Source organism: Malaclemys terrapin, chromosome 11, assembly GCF_027887155.1.
Source record: "Malaclemys terrapin pileata isolate rMalTer1 chromosome 11, rMalTer1.hap1, whole genome shotgun sequence".
NCBI classification, from domain to species: Eukaryota; Metazoa; Chordata; order Testudines; family Emydidae; genus Malaclemys; species Malaclemys terrapin.
In genome coordinates, this window is record NC_071515.1 from 3174432 (window position 1) to 3191269 (window position 16838).

Below are 16838 nucleotides of genomic sequence, written 5' to 3' on the forward strand. Positions count from 1 at the left end.
GAAATTTAACAGCAGGGGGAAGTTCCTTCCATCTTACTCTCCCTTTTGAGAAGATACAGTTCACTCCACAGCTGGACTCAAAGCTCTTCTGCAGGACTGCTGCTCAGAGGACAGTGATACACTCGATTTAGCAAGCTTTTGGTGACTGGTTAAAAAGTCAGATGCTAAGTCTGCATTCTGCTGTGTGTCCTTACCATGTGCTCCCATACTTGGTTTGCATTTCTGCTACCAATTATGGGCTGGGGGAACAACATGCTTTAAACAGGGTTGTCTTGGAAGGCACATAGATGTTTAGCTACCACAAAGATATAAATTGGCTACTAATGCCCATTTTTCCAAGGGCACACATTGGAGTGGCTCCATTTTTGAGCATCTAAATGGAGAGAACTGGGGCCTGACTTCCAGGACTCCCCTGGAAGTCAATGGCACTTGCAGGTGCTCATCCCTTCTGAAAATCAGGCTTGAGTGTTTCAAATTGGGCACTCACTCACTCAGGCACCCAAAAGGATGTTTTGGGAATTTTTGGCCACATATTTTTCTGTTTGCTATCATTGTGGTTTTGAAGGGAAATTACTGGAGACTGGGAGAATTCCTATCCTAATTTGCTTCTTAGATACAACAATGATGAATCCTATAGAAAACAGAGATTTTATTGGAGACAATTAGATTAGACAGATGACATAAGTGTAATGAATGTCATTGCAAGCTGGACCCCGAACTTCAGAATAGGGCTACCTACACATCTGGAAATGCCCTGAGCACTTAAGCCCTCTCTCTACAGAGTTGCTAGGGTTTAATTCAGATTGGTTTTATAAGGCAGTTGCAAACCAATTTCAGGGTTTCCATCCAGAGGTTTGTACTGGTTTAACTAAACTGATTTTTTAAATGACTTCAGCTAAACTGGTGCAACGAGGTGTTTAGAGCAGCCCCCTCAAGTCAGCTCCAGCCCTAAGGAATGATGTGTAATAAATATGGCAATGTAGGTCTCACAGGGGCCTCGCTGACAGTCACTTCCACGCTTGAGGAGTAATGAGAAATCACAATGCTAGAGGAGAGATGGGGACGCTAACATTTACTTCACATTTTATATCAGTTTTTAAAATTCATGTAATGCTTGATCTATGTTTGATTTTAAAAAATGTGCATTGATTATCTTAAGCAAAAAGCAGTGCCAGCAACCAAGAATTCAGACTCTGCAAATCTCCGGCAAGCCAATGTGGGTGAGTGCCACGAAAGGCACTAGTCACTACGGAAAAGAAAGTGCGGCTTCACTTTCAAAGGATTATTATAAACACATTCAAAGTTCCTTAATTGTGGGCCAGACTCTGCCCTGATTTACAGGCAGTAAAGCCAGTGCAATACTGCCTGTTATTTTTCAGTCCCTCCATTAAAAGCAATGGTGATTGTGTAGTAACAAACATTACTGGTACAGCATTATCCTCCGCTAACGGTGTTAAAAATGTGCAACACCTCCCTGGATTGTGGGCTTTAATAAAAGGCCCAACTCAGGCAAAACTTTAATGAGAGGGCTGTGTAAATAAGGACTTAGTATCCAAGGGGCTGAGTTTTCTCTGGGAAGCGCTGAGCCCCCTAGCTCCAAGTCCAGTCCTACTGCTACCAAAGTGATGGTTAATTAGAGCTGTGGGAAACTTTCTGAGTGAAAGTGAAACTACTAGAAGTGAGAAAGCTTTTGGATTTCTCTGAGAAAATATTAACTGGCCTATCATCATATGAAAAGCTAATTTTCACTAGAAAATAGGAAAATATCAGTGAAAAAGTCTTCATTTTTATGCATCTAAAGGTGAAATGTTGCTCAAAACTGAGCAGAATATAAGAAAAATAAAGCTAAAGTTCCAGCAAAGATGGGGCTGCAGCAAAAACATGCCAACGTGTGATGTTTTACATCACAAGTGGTATTTTAACTGTGGGTAAGCATCCCAAACAAACTAGTGAAAAGCGTTCCCATTCCTCACAGCACGAAGGGATCGATCCGGCAAGGTGCTCAGTTCTCCGAGACAAACCCAGCACAGCACTTCAGCATGTGTTGAATATCTACGGGTTAAGGTTCTTTCTTGGATCAGGACTAGAGCGCCCAGCACCTTACCTTGCAGACTCAAGCCCCAAATGTGGGGAGGAGCACGTTCCAAACTGAGTGCTGCCTGCCTGCTAAGAATGTTCAGTGGTTTCCGAGAATGCAAGACAGCATGTAAGTGGATTGTAAAATTCACTTCTATTCCCAGCAGTTTGGCTGGAGGAAGAATTTTTCATACTCTCCTCCCATGGATGGAGCAACTAAGCCAGGTATTCAGGAAAATGAACCAAGAGCAGTTTAGCAAAGAGCTTTCAGTCCAGCTGCTTTGGCACAATATGAATGGGATGAAACCATGCAAGTGAGAAGGCGAGAAAACCTGAGTGCACTAACAGGCAGCGGCTGGTGCTGCAGTAAAAGGCTGAGGTTGGCAGTGGAGGCCGCAAGCGGGTCGGCTCTTACCTGACCACCTGCAAAAATGACAGGGGTGGAGGCGGGCTTTGGGCGATAGGGAATGGTGGCACCTTTCGGTGGGGACTAGGAAAAGGGACAAGGAGAGGGAGAGAGAACATTAGAACAGCTTTCCTGAAACAGCAGTAAAAAGAAAGTTAGAAAGCAACCAACCCAACACAGGTCATGGACACCACAAGGCACATGAATTCTATTAGATTGTCCTTGTCCCGCAGAGATTCCTTCAATAACTTTAACAGAAACGTTGGGACTGGGCGAATATCGTTTCCAAATGATAGGAGACAAGGGAAATAGTCCTATGAACTGGGGAGAAAGTCCTTAAATTAAATGAGATGAGGCTTTTCAGCAATTCCCTTTCCTATGGGCTTTACTCCAATGAACCTTCTCAACTTAATCTATTTCACTCTCCTACACTCATCACCATACACACTGTAGATACTTACTTTTCTGCTAATCTACATTCATAATTTACCAGGCTTTTGTGCATGAGAGAACATCCTAGCAGTACCACCCTCAAACTCTCATTGAAGACCCATGTATCCAGAGACAAGTGGCAATAGCAGGATGTGCTGGCTATGGGATATGCAGTGGGGTTGCTAGGGAGATAACTTGTTAGGAATACATATAGAGAAGTTTTCTTCATATCGTAGCCTTTGTTACCATCATCAAGCTATGTTGGACATATCAACAGCTGATTACAGCATCGCATCGGTGGTGGCAGGTGTTGGATGTGATGCTGAGGCACTATTGTAGAGCACAACACACTATAGGTGTGTTGGAGGGAAATTAGAAAGAGTGAGAAGATTGTACAACCGATTGACCATCTTTGTCTTCTCCACTTAAAAAAATGCAGATAGGCCACCAGTGCTGCTGATCCCACTTTTAATCTTACGAGCCTTGCAACCATTGCAATGTCTTTGGGGCGGTGACTGCCTGGTCACTATATATCTACACAGGGCAGTGCAGGGCTGTAGTGGAATGGGGTCTGCTATGTGGTGCAATAGTAGCAATAATAATAATAAAGAGCTGGTGAATGTAATATACAAACCCAGGGCAGCTTACAAACTATTGTCACACAAAGGCTTGGAAATGACCCTGCCTCTCCACTGAGCTCTATATCTTAGAAGAAAAGCTACCTGCAAATCAGAAATGATGTTTATTACACTCAGTGGTAAGTGATTTCCTTGTTTCCTGGTTTAGAAAGGAAATGGCATACAGCTATTGTGCCCCCTTTCCGTGAGGTTACTGTACTTCTGAAAGGGATCACGCTGGGGGCATGGGAGATTCAAGTCCTTTGCTTATCCACAGAATAGGGACAGCCCAAGCAGCAATTATGCAAGTTGCACACACAGGAACTCCAACAATGTGCTGGTGGAACAGCCACCATGTAGCCATATGCCGTTGGGAGGGTTCTCCCCACACACCCCCTTTGCCACAAGTCAATGCCATTGGCCAATTCAGTCTCCTGCTTCAGCCTGACCTGCCTGTTGTGAAGGCCATGCAAGAGCTGTATTCTGTGACTATTGCTCTTAACAGTGTTTGTGAGAGGTGTGTGCGGAGTTCTGTCGGAGAACCAAATCATTGTTAATGCATGAAAGAAATCTTGCGGAAGCCTCTTCCTATGAGTTTTCAGACCGAAATGTTTGGATCTGTATCCCTTATTGTTTATATTATATACAATACGCATTGTAACTACACACACAACTACTCTCCGCAGAACGCACGGCATATACAATCAGTATGAGTATCAAGAACCTCCCAATAAATATTAACACAGAGAAGAACTGTGTGATCAAATCCCCCAAATGAACTACAGTATTTCAAGGCTCTATATTCACAAGTCTGCTTTCTCTCGTACTGCATTAACAACACGGGAAAAATGAGAATGTCACTGGTTAAGTAACAGAAAGGTGACAGGATTGTAGTGAAAGTCATTGTAAAGCTTTACAATAATTATCGATACTTCGGCTCAGAGACCTATCTCCCATTTTGACCCAGGCTTCCCATTTGCCTCTACTGCCATAATGGGCACTGAATTCTGCATCTCCAAACAGGTACCTGGTGTTGCAAACCTGCCCATCACTGGTGCAGCCCTGCCTGTGATTACTGCTGCTCCAAACCCACCTCTGCCAAAATCCTTCTCCCAACCTCCTTCCTCTCCCAACTTCCCTTGCTAAGAACTCCCCAGACTCCAGTGTGCAGAAGGCTGATTCCTGCCTTCTCTCACATACTAAATACAGTGACCATATCGCTCCGGTCCTCAGACAATACCGCTGCCCCATTCATTTCAGGATCCAGTTCAAAATGATCTTCCTAGTTTTTCAAACGCTCCACGGTCTTACTCCAGCTCATGTCACAGATCTTATTTCTCTCTATGCCCTTCCCACTCCCCTTGCTTTTCTAGCACTGAGCCATCTGTGTCCCACCGCACAAGCTCTTCAGCCTAAGGGAGAGAGCCTACGGCCTCCTAATTTCGAAAGCAACCTTCTTGTGACTCTACCGCTGACTGCCCCTCCATCTCATTTCAAATCTCAAGAGAAAATATCATATTTCACTTATCAGTTAAGTTAGAGTTCAGCCCCAGACTCCATAACTAGTAAATGAACAGAGTGCAGGGCTGGCCAAGAACACATACGAGGGTTTTAAAATAAAGGTACCAGGAAACATCTATGATCCAGTAACTGAGGGTGAACAATAACATCAATAGCTATTCCAGGGTTTTGACTGTAGTTTGGTTGTTGATAGCTTTTCCTATATACTTTACCCCCATTGTTACAGACTGTACCTCCAGCATCACCACACAGATCTGTTTGACACACTGGATAATTGCATCGGGGGTTCCCGAAATTGTCACTGCCCGCTCTGTGGAGTTGGGCAGCATGTCCCCCGCCACTTGAACCTGAGCACCTGTTGACTGGAGAAAGCAGGAAGGGAGAGAGAGAGAGAGAGAGAGAGAGAGAGAGAGAGAGAGGAAGAATAGCAAAGTTGAATGCACAGCAGCTGTAACAATGAAAACACTTAATCGTCCCTTCCTTTGTAGTCAGCTGCAACTTCAATGTGCTCGTTTTTTGGTGCGTTAGACCCTGGTTAAGAATTGCTTGCTTTGCAAACATTACATGACAATCACCCTCCCTCCTCTTGCCACGCCATGTACACAGGGAATATGTCAGTCTTCAAGGCCTGTAGAAGTCAAATGTAATGCCGTGTCAGTGCTGGCAGGAGCCCGTGTCAGTAACATGCTGGGATCCTTAGGAAATCAAAAGTCCCCGTTTAACATTTCTGAGTCAGCTGCCGGTGGCAGGCATTTTGCTGGAGGTGACACCATTTGTGAAGCTGGCTGCATGTGGATACCCACTGCAGAGGCTGCAAAGTCAGTTTCCCATTCTCACTTGAGTTAAATGTAGCTTTTAAACGGTGCACTTACAACTGAGGTTTAAGAAAAGGGTCTGCCTTACCTCCCTGATTTCCTTAATCTTGGAGCCTCCTTTGCCAATCAGTGACCCACACTGGCTAGCAGGCACGACCAACCTCAATGTTACTGGCGGTTTACTGGTAGCAGTGCTGTTACTCATTGAGTTGATTATGTCCTTGGGAAGGGGAAAAATAAAACTGGCTTTATTATTCTGCCATACACACCCTATCCCAACTGGTGAAAATATACAAGGAAGGGGACAGCTTAATTTTCCCTTAAATTGCACATAGGACCATATCGTGCTGTCAGAAACCAAAAGCACTGTCAGTCAACTATTTCCATAGCTCATAATTATCTATCTTAGGTGTCTGTCTGGTTCCAGTCACTGCTCTACACCCGTAGCTGTCCACAGACTATACCTCCCAGTTTGGTGGAGCCATCTGTGATACCTTCTTGACTAATATCTAAGGCATCTCTATTTCTGATGGATTAATCTGGTGCTCGTGAAAATGAGGAAAACATAGCATTGATATTATTCATGTAAATCATAGAATCATTGGACTGGAAGGGATCTTGAGAGTTCACCCAGTCCAGTCCCCTGCACTCATGGCAGGACTAAGTATTATCCAGGGGTGGGCAAACTTTTTGGCCCGAGGTCCACATCTGGGTATGGAAATTGTATGGTGGGCCATGAATGCTCACAAAATTGGGGGTTGGACTCTGGGATGGGGCCAGAAATGAGAAGTTCAGGGTGTGGGAGGGGGCTCTGGGCTGGGGCGGGGGGTTGGGGTGCAGGTGGGGAGGGGTGAGGCTCCAGCTGGGGGTGCAGGTTCGGGGTGCAGGAGGAGGCTGGGACCAAGGGGTTTGGAGGGCAGGATGGGGGATCAGGGCTGGGGCAGGGGTTCGGGGCACAGGAAGGGGTTGGGGTGCAGGCTCCAGGCAGCGCTTACCTCAAGCAGCTCCTAGAAGCAGCAGCATGTCCCCCCTCCAGCTCCTACACAGAGGTGCGGCCAGGTGGCACTCTGCGCTGCCCCATCTGCAAGCACCGCCCCTGCAGCTCCCATTGGCCGTGGTTGCTGGCCAATTTGAGCTGTGGGAGCCGCACGGAGCCATGGCATGCATGGAACGGGGCAGGCCCCTGACCCCACTCCTCGGCTGGAGCACCAAAGTGGGGCAAGCCCCGGACGCCGCTCCCCGGCAGGAGCTCGAGGGCCTGATTAAAATATCTGAAGGGCCAGATGCGGTCCCCGGGCCGTAGTTTGTCCACCCCTGATCTACAAAAACAACAAGGAGTCTGGTGGCACCTTAAAGACTAACAGATTTATTTGGGCATAAGCTTTCATAGGTAAAAATGCATAGCATCTGAAGAAGTGAGGTTTTTACCCACGAAAGCTTATGCCCAAATAAATCTGTTAGTCTTTAAGGTGCCACCAGACTCCTTGTTGTTTTTGTAGATACAGACTAACACGGCTACCCCTTGATACTTGCCACCCCTGATCTAGACCATCCCTGACAGGTGTTTGTCCAACCTGCTCTTAAAAACCTCCACTGATGGAGATTCCACAACCTTCCCAGGCAATTTATTCCAGTGCTTAACCACCCTGACAGTTAGGAAGTTTTTTCCTAATGTCCAACCTAAACCGCCCTTGCCGCAATTTAAATCCATTGCTTCTTGTCCTATCCTCAGAGGTTAAGAAGAACAATTTTTCTCCCTCCTCATTGTAACAACTTTTATGTACTTGAAAACTGTTATCAGGTCCCTCCTCAGTCTTCTCTTTTCCAGACTAAACAAACCCAATTTTTTCAATCTTCCCTCATAAGTCATGTTTTCTAGACCTTTTATCATTTTTGTTCCTCTTCTCTGGACTTTCTCCAATTTGTCCACATCTTTCCTGAAATGTGACGCCCAGAACTGGACACAATACTCCACTTGAGGCCTAATCAGCGCAGAGTAGAGCAGAAGAATTACTGCTCGTGTCTTGCTTATAACACTCTTGCTAATACATCCCAGAATGATGTTCACTTTTTTTGCAACAATGTTCCACGGTTGACTCATATTTAGCTAGTGATCCAGTAAGACCCCCCCGGATTCCTTTCCACAGTACTCCTTTGTAGGCAGTCATTTCCCATTTTGTATGTGTGCAACTGATCGTTCCTTCGTAAGTGGAGTACTTTGCATTTGTCCTCATTGGATTGCAACCTATTTACTTCAGACCATTTCTCCAGTTTGTCCAGATCATTTTGAATTTTAATTCTGTCCTCCAAAGCATTTGCAACCCCTCCCCGCTTGGTATCATCCACAAACTTTATAAGTGTACTCTCTATGCCATTATCTAAATCACGGGTGGGCAAACTTTTTGGCCTGAGGGCCACATCGGGGTTGTGAAATGGTATGGAGGGCCGGGTAGGGAAGGCTGTGCCTCCCCAAACAGCCTGGCCCCCGCCCCCTATACACTCCCTCCCACTTCCCACCCCGACTGCCTCCCTCAGAGCCCCCAACCCATCCAACTCCCTGCTCCTTGTCCCCTGACCGTCCCCTCCTGAGACCGCCCCCCCAGGACCTCACCCCCTATCCAACCCACCCCACTCCGTGTCCCCTGACTGCCCTAACCCCTATCCACACCCCCACCCCCTGGCAGGCACCCCGGGACTGCCACGCCTATCCAAGCCCCCCACTCCCTGTCTCTGACCACCCCACCCAGAACCTCCACCTCATCCAACCACCCCCTGTCCCCTATCCCCTGACCGCCTCCCGGGACTCCCCATCCTTAACCGCCCCCTGGAACTCCACCCCCTATCCAACTGCCCCCTGCTCTCTGTCCCCTGACTGCCCCACACGACCCCCTGCCTCTTATCCAACCCCTCCGCTCCCCGCCCCCTTACCATGCCGCTCAGAGCAGCAGGATTGGCTTATTGGAAAGCCTGGGAGGTGGGCGGGCACAAGCCGTGCAGCCCGGCAGGAGTGGCGGGCCAGAGTGCTCCCCACGTGGCAGCGTGGCTGCGGGGGAGGGGCCGGGGGTTAGCCTCCCTGGCCGGGAGCTCAGGATGTGGTCCGCGGGCCGTAGTTTGCCCACCTCTGATCTAAATCATTGATGAAGATATTGAACAGAACTGGACCCAGAACTGATCCCTGCGGACCCCACTTGTTATGCCCTTCCGGCATGACTGTGAAGCACTGATAACTACTCTCCGGGAATGGTTTTCCTACAGTTTTGCACCCACCTTATGATAGCTTCATCCAGGTTGCATTTCCCTAGTTTGTTTATGAGCAGGTCATGTGAGACAGTATCAAAAGCTTTACTAAAGTCAAGATACGCCACATCTACCGCTTTCCCCCTATCCACAAGGCTTGTTATCCTGTCAAAGAAAGCTATCAGGTTGGTTTGACATGATTTGGTTTTTACAAATCCATGCTGGGATTGTTACTTATCACCTTATTATCTTCTAGATGTTTGCAAATTGATTGCTTAATTATTTGCTCCATTATCTTTCCGGGTACAGAAGTTAAGCTGACTGGTCTGTAATTCCCCAGGTTGTTCTTATTTCCCTTTTTATAGATTGGCACTATATTTGCCCTTTTCCAGTCTTCTGGAGTCTCTCCTGTCTCCCATGACTTTTCAAAGATAATCACTAGTGGCTCTGACATCTCCTCAGTCAGCTCCTTGAGTATTCTAGGATGCATTTCCTCAGGCCCTGGTGACTTGAAGACATCTAATTTGTCTAAGTAATTTTTAACTTGTTCTTTCCCTATTTTAGCCTCTTACCCGACCTGATTTTCATTGGCATTCACTATGTTAGATGTCCAATCACCACCAACCTTCTTCATGAAAACCGAAAATGCTCTAGAAGTTCCCTCAACACAGCTCTGACCCAGCACCTCAATCCCTATCCGGAGCACTCGCAGAGCTGCTTTGGGAAATCGTGGGGCCATTTCGCTCACTCCCCGCGAATTGTAGTGCTCAAATATCATGTGAGCTGACTCCTTTTTCAAGTGTGTGAAAAGTCCATGCAAGTTTGAAAATATTCCAATGAATGGAAGTGCGGTGTCCACACAGACTGAAAAGCCACCTGCATGACGATGAACTAAGTGACTTTGGAACAAATTCACAAATTCCAAACCCAGAAGAGACCATTGTCATCATCGGGTCTGATCTCCTGTATAACACAGGCCACAGACATGCCCCAAAATAATTCCTTTTGTACTAGAGTAGATCTTTTAAATATTTAAAATTGCCAGTGATGAAGCATTCAGCACAGACCTTGGTAAATTGTTCCAATGGTTAATTACTATTACTGTTACAAATATACAACTTATTTCCAGTCTGAATTTGTCTAGCTTCAACGTCCAGCCATTGGGTTATTTTATAACTTTGTCTACTAGATTGAAGAGCCCATTTTCAAATATTTCTTCCCCATGTAGATACCTATAAACCATGATAAAGTCAACCCTTACCCTCCTCTTTGTTAAAGTAAATAGACAGAGCTCCTTGAGTCTATCACTATAAGACACATTCTACAATCCTTTAATCATTCTTATGGCTCTTCTCGGACCTCTCTCCAATTTACCAACATCCTTCCTGAATTGTGGGCACTAGAACTGGGCACAGGATTCCAGCAGCGGTTGCACTAGTGCCAAATGCAGAGGTAAAATAACCTCTCTCCCCCTACTCAAGATTCCCCTGTTTATGCATTCAAGGATTGCTTTAGTCCTTTTGGCCACAGCATCACACTGAGAGCTCATGTTCAGCTGATTATCTACCAATCTTTTTCAGAGTCTCTGCTTCCCAGGATAGAGTCTTTCCTCGTGTAAGACTCGTGTGACTCTATGATTTTTGTTGTTAGATGTATATGCACTTATTCCTGTGTATTTAGGCCACATTTTCTCAAACTCACCCTGTGTCTCATAAAAATAAAGTGCAGGATCTTCCAGGGCCAGGAGATGAAACTCAACTCTTTCCTAGCTAGAGATGTAAATATTGAGTGGAAGGTTTTCTGTTGAACACTAGAAGAGATTTTGAATGCCATACAGTGTTGGGAGTGAAGGCATATGTAGGCCTGATAGAAGCCTGAGGTAGATTTTAAGAGTCTGCTCTGATAACATTTAAGTATAAGCATAAGTAGAATAATCATCTTTGTGAGAACAAGAAAAGATAAAGTAACGAAAAATCGAGAAAAGATCGGTTTGAACTAGCACGATGCCTGTACTGATAGGGGAGGAGAGTTAACATGGAAATAAGAGATTAATACATATAAGAAAAGGTAACAAAAAATTATAAATAAGTTTGTGTAACGAAGGGAGGTTGAAGCTGTATAGTCTGGTACTGGAGGCAACTGTCATGAGATCATTCTAATGAACTTCCCCCTTGTAAGTAACTGATCACTACTTGCTGAGTGTTTTGCCTTAATAAATATTTGTTAGATCAGTCTGTTGAGCAAGTGAACCTCAATCCACATTCTGGTGAGCCAGCGCGTTTGCAGCTTGGCTAACAGCCAATATCCCAGGGACCGCGACCTACAGGTACTCAGGGGTTTAAGGCATTTGTAAGGGACAATGGAGTCACTGGGGGGATATGTAGATAAGTATCTAGCCAGACATGGTGGGGTCCCCTTAAGGAGGTGGTCATCCTCACAAGCCAGAATCCGTGTCAAGTGGGGGCTAATCTGGTGGAAAGCAACTTTTTTGGCAACAAGTTTGCTAAGACAAGGGGAAAAACCCTAGTTGTTCAGGGTTTGATCATAGTAGCCAGAGCTTTTGTGAAACAAAACGAAGCATTGAAACAAGAAAGCAGAAAATATAAAACTCAGCTCAAGGATGTGCAGGAGGGGACAGACAAGAACAGAGAGACAAGGTCCCTGAGCTACGGGCACAGTGTGCTACACGTTCCAAGGCTTTCACTGAGACAGCCCAGGAATGAGTCTCCTAAGAAGCAGAATGGAGTTCTGCAAGCACAGCTAGCAGCAATGCAACTGGAGAATACAGACCGGGCAGGCGCTTTTCATCTGATAGGGAAACTTTTGGAAGGAGAAAGCATTGATGTGGACAGTGCTGTACTGTCTCAGGAGTATCCACCTCCTCATAATCCACTTTTTGCTTCCTTGAGCAATCTGGATTCTAAAGCCCCCTACAGCTCTTGTCCCTGTGGAACCTCTAATCACAGCCACAGCCCAAAACAATCAGGGTGATACATGTACAGAGGTGAAGGCTAAAAACCTTTCACCACCAGAGATATCAGCCATAATAAAAAAAAATGGGTCCTTCTCCCAGGAGCAGGGCACAGAGGCAGTGTTAAAAGTGGCTTATGAAAACTAGTGAGCAGGTTGAATGTTGTGATCTGGCTAGAGGGGATTGGGAGAGAATTGTGCAGAAGGCAGTCAGCACTGGGGATTGGCTACGTATAGAGCTATGGGACAGTAGGAGTTCAGAGATTATCTGAGTTGTATTCAGGTCTGACGCAGCCATCACCACTGTCGGTGCTGAAAAATAGAAACCTGCAGAATATGATGGCTATAAATTGGCCATCAACAAGTTTAGGCTTGAAATTAGATGAAGGTTTCTAACCATCAGAGGAGTGACGTTCTGGCACAGCCTCCGAAGGGGAGCAGTGGAGGCAAAAAACCTGGCAGTGGGGGCAAAAATACTAATTGGCTTCAAGACTGAGCTTGATAAGTTTGTGGGAGGGAAGGTATGATGGGACTGCCTGCAATGGTGGACTGGCCTCCTTCTGGCGCTGACAGGGAGGAGCCACTCAAAGCCCCCTACCCATATTCATTTACACCAGCAACAGGGAGGACCACTTGCTGGCGCTCAGGGAGGTACTTACACGTTTGCTGGAGACTGGTTTAAAGGTTAACCCCGGTAAACTCCAATTGGTGCAACAAAGGGTTAAGTTTTGGGTGTCACCCTGGAGCAGGAGGTAGGTCCCTAGACCAGGATGAAGTTAGGGTAATACTGTCCCTAGCTATCGCTGCTGAGGAGACGGCTCTGCATTCTGCATTCTGTTTTAGGCCTGATTAAGGCCGGGAATGTCTCCAGCATGGGAGTATCCAGATGGATGGCATCCCTCTTGGGGGATAGCCTAGAGTGGTTCCAACTGCATAATCCAGCCCCCCTTGTAGAAAGGTTTCCAATCCCAGGAGAGTGTGAGGAGAGTGTACCAAGCCCCAACACAGAGACAATCTGACTGGGATTTTTCTAGCAAAGACCGATGCTGTCTTGGGTCCTGATGGCACTTGGGATTACCCCTCCACATACACTGATGGTTCCTCCTACTATGTAGCAGAAAAGCCGGTTACAGGTTTAGCCTTGATTTATACCAGACAGGGCCAACACAAACTGTTTTCATGCCAGGCTCCCTCAACTCAGTGTGCTGAAATTGCTGCAGTGGTTCAGGCTATAGGAGGCCTGACGGTGGGGAGTGCTGGTGGCCGGGGAATTATATGCTCAGATTCAAACTGTGTGTGTAAGGCACTTAATGCTTTTCTTCCGTTCTGGAAAAGGAATGACTGGAAAAGCAGTGACGGCAGGAGCATTAGCATGCAAGCTTGTGGAAGTCGTTGGATCGGGTGATGCAGGACAAGGGATTGACGGAGGTTTGGGTAGTGAAGGTTAAGACACATGCCAAGAGTGGAAAAACTAAAAGATGGAATTGTCTTAGCACGTGACCAGCATTCATCACCAAATTTGGTCTGCTGGTTGGATCATTAGCTTCCCCAGCCCTGGTATTGACGGGGAGTGCGATGTGAACACTTATCCATGCAGATAGGACAGCAAAGGAAGTGGCCAAAAATGGAATTACATGGCCAGGAGAGATGTCCTCCACTGTGCTAGAGGCAGTATCAACCAGGGCCATTAAACAGAGACAGGAAAAAGATTTTGATCCACTGACACTACAAAAGGAAGATGCGGAAATACAAGAAATCTTAAAATCATTAAGTAGGGGAAGTGGTGTACTAACTAGGTGGGAACTGAGAGATGGGAATGGACTGCTTGTGGCTCGGACATCAGGAGATGACCCCTGGGTGTGGGTGGTCCCGGATGGATTAAGTGAGGAGTTCATGAGAACAGTTCATGACACACCGGCAGGTGGACATTTAAATGAACTTAGCACTAAAGAGCAAGTGTTTGCAGTGGAATGGTAGCCCACAGCAGAAAAAGATATACAGGAGTACATGGCAGCATATCTAACCCGTGCCAGAAATAACCTGGTGGGGAGGAAAAGAAGGGAACTGTTAAGGTCACAGGCTCCGAAGGGCCCTTGGGAAGGAATACAACTGGACGATACTGGAGAATTACCTACAGCCGCTAGAGGGAACAAGTATATTTTGGTAATTGTAGATGCTTTCATTAGGTGAACAGAAGCTATCCCGACTCAACGCTGTACAGCCACCCCGACAGCTAAGGTGCTAACAGAGCAGGTGTTCTCTAGGTCTTCCGAAGGCTGTGGATAGTGATAGTGGTCCAGGATTTGTGGGAAAGGTGATGAGGGAGATTTGTGAGCTACTAGAACTTGATCAGAAATTCCATATACAATACCACCTGCAGCTCTGGGGATTGGTGGAATGAGCCAACTGGACTGATAAAACCTTGTTGAAGAAGGTGTTTTAATGCCATAAAGGAAGTGTGATGAAGGCTACGGGGGTTGCTCCTTTTAGGCTATCACTGGAAGAGAGATGAGACTCTGGGAACACTTATTCATTACCCCAGTGGCAGATGTAATGCAGTAGGTCATTGTAACAGATCAGTGGGCCAAGGAATTGGTATGGCATATACAAGATAGACATAAGATGGTGGCAGGAAACCTAGGGGAAGCCCATTGAAAAATGAAAAGATATTCTGGTGACCAAGCGTCTGGTGAGGAGTATGAAGTGCGAGATCAGGTACTTGTGCAGCATGTCTCAGGTAAAAGGCTATTTCCAAAAGCCAGTTGGGAGGGTCACTGCTATGTAATGGACAAGACTAGTCCATCAGGTAAAGGGTGGTGTATCGATGGTTGCATGCTATGCAGCTGAAACTGTACAGAGAGCAGGACAGAAGGGAATCCACTGATGCAAAAAGAGGGAAGTGAGAATAATTGTTTTCTTTTTCAGGTGTTGACCATCGTGAGAGGTATAACATGCCCTGCCTGGGGGTCTGTGGAATTCGTGATCCAGCAGAGGAACAAGGTGATACCAATGCACGAGGGGAGAATGCCACTTTAGCCTTCTGGCTCCTGGGTAATCATGCAGGAAAGTCTGCACTGTTCTGGTTCAGACTGGACCACAGCCAAGGTGGCGGAAGCTGCAGCACAAACAACTCTCGGGAGCAGGTACTTGGACTGGCGGACCTAGATGGGGCAGTGCGTTACATGGGATGGTAATGGATAACCTAACCATTTATAGGGCACAGTTAACACACATGGGACATATTACAGTGACTTCAGCAGATCGTTGAAGTACCACCTATATCGTGCCAGCAAAGTGACTGAGACTTTGACCTTCTCTCGGAATGTGAGGAAGGACTGGCAGAGTACCATCACCACTCCTGAACACACTGGAGTAACAATGCTTCCTACTCCAGAATTGAAGCAAGGTGATGAAACATGCCTGAAAGAGAAGTGGGACCCGACAATGGACTAGTGATAAATCCTGAACATCAGATTATGTATAATAATGTACAGTACCAAAAGATACCTGTAGTATTGAATTTAACCATTTTTACATTAGCACAGAAGCTCTGTCATGCAAAATATGTGCATTTCTATATGCAAATACTAGCAAAAGTGGTGCCAAATTTCAGACAATCAATGGATGGGGTGGAAGAGGAGGAAATTTGGTGGCCTGAGAAAGATGAAGAAAGATAAAAGAGATATAGGAACAGTATTAGGAGTTGGGGTGTGGGAACTTCCACATGGAATCATATAGATATCACAGTATTGTGGGAGGAAAACCTGAAAATGAGACTTAAATTACAAAACCTGTTAACAAAGTTACATAAACAACAGAATGGGGGTATAGGGGAGGATTTAAAGGCTGTTCGGGATGCTAGGATAACAGGACAGCTGTTATGGGAAGTGGAAGCAGCAATCAACTAAATGGGAAAAATCATGAACCATCCTCATGTATCCAAGGCATGATATAGTATGGCTCAAGGTATGGCAGTTTCCTAATACTGGAGCTACAGGTAGGACTAAAGGAAACTTGAGGTGGGGAAGTGCCTGGGTTCAGAACAAATAAGATGCTAGACAGAAATAAAGGGAGTAGATTGGTGCAAGGTTAGGTGCTACTCAAGGGTCTGTTATGCTGAGAAAAGGTGAAAGCTTGATGAACCATGGATCCTTCCTCTGGTACTAGCAGTGCCAGTGGCCACAGGACCAAGTGAGGCATTAAGAGTGTATAGTGTCCAGTCCATAGGTACGTTGGAACCTTCCGTGACAGATTACATCTCAAAGGAACATGTATCAGAGGGGTGGCCATGTTAGTCTGGATCTGTAAAAAGCAACAAAGAGTCCTGTGGCACCTTATAGACTAACAGATGTATTGGAGCATAAGCTTTCTGGGTGAATACCCACTTCGTCTCATGCGTCTGACGAAGTGGGTATTCACCCACGAAAGCTTATGCTCCAATACATCTGTTAGTCTTAAACGTGCCACAGGACTCTTTGTTGCTTTTCAAAGGAACATGTCACACATCCTCAGACACCGGAAAGGATGGGTGGGGGAGTCTGGAAAGCCCCAGATACTTCACATTGTTCCAAGAGGCATGGTACCTGGTTGTGTTGTTGTGATGTACTGCAGAGTGCATTGCTGGCATGGGGGTTCATCTTGGATGAAGAAACCTGGAATTGCACAGTATGGCTGAGGCAAGGAGGACAAGGTCAGCCAAGGTTGCAAGGGCTGGAGAAAGCAAATATTGTATAAGCTCTTGGGCCGGACACTTCCAGTATGGGA

General features: G+C 46.1%; 1 protein-coding gene across 1 annotated transcript in view; it reads right to left on the reverse strand.

Annotated features, from left to right (window-relative positions):
- The window catches only part of PCBP3 (poly(rC) binding protein 3), a 111248-nt gene that overhangs the window by 42770 nt on the left and 51640 nt on the right, over nt 1-16838 (reverse strand). The window contains exons 6-8 of the mRNA XM_054044196.1: nt 5956-6087; nt 5286-5414; nt 2423-2566 (exon numbers count right to left, since the gene is read on the reverse strand). Of these exons, the coding sequence (XP_053900171.1) occupies nt 2423-2566; nt 5286-5414; nt 5956-6087 (405 nt within the window). The remainder of the gene's footprint in view (nt 1-2422; nt 2567-5285; nt 5415-5955; nt 6088-16838) is intronic.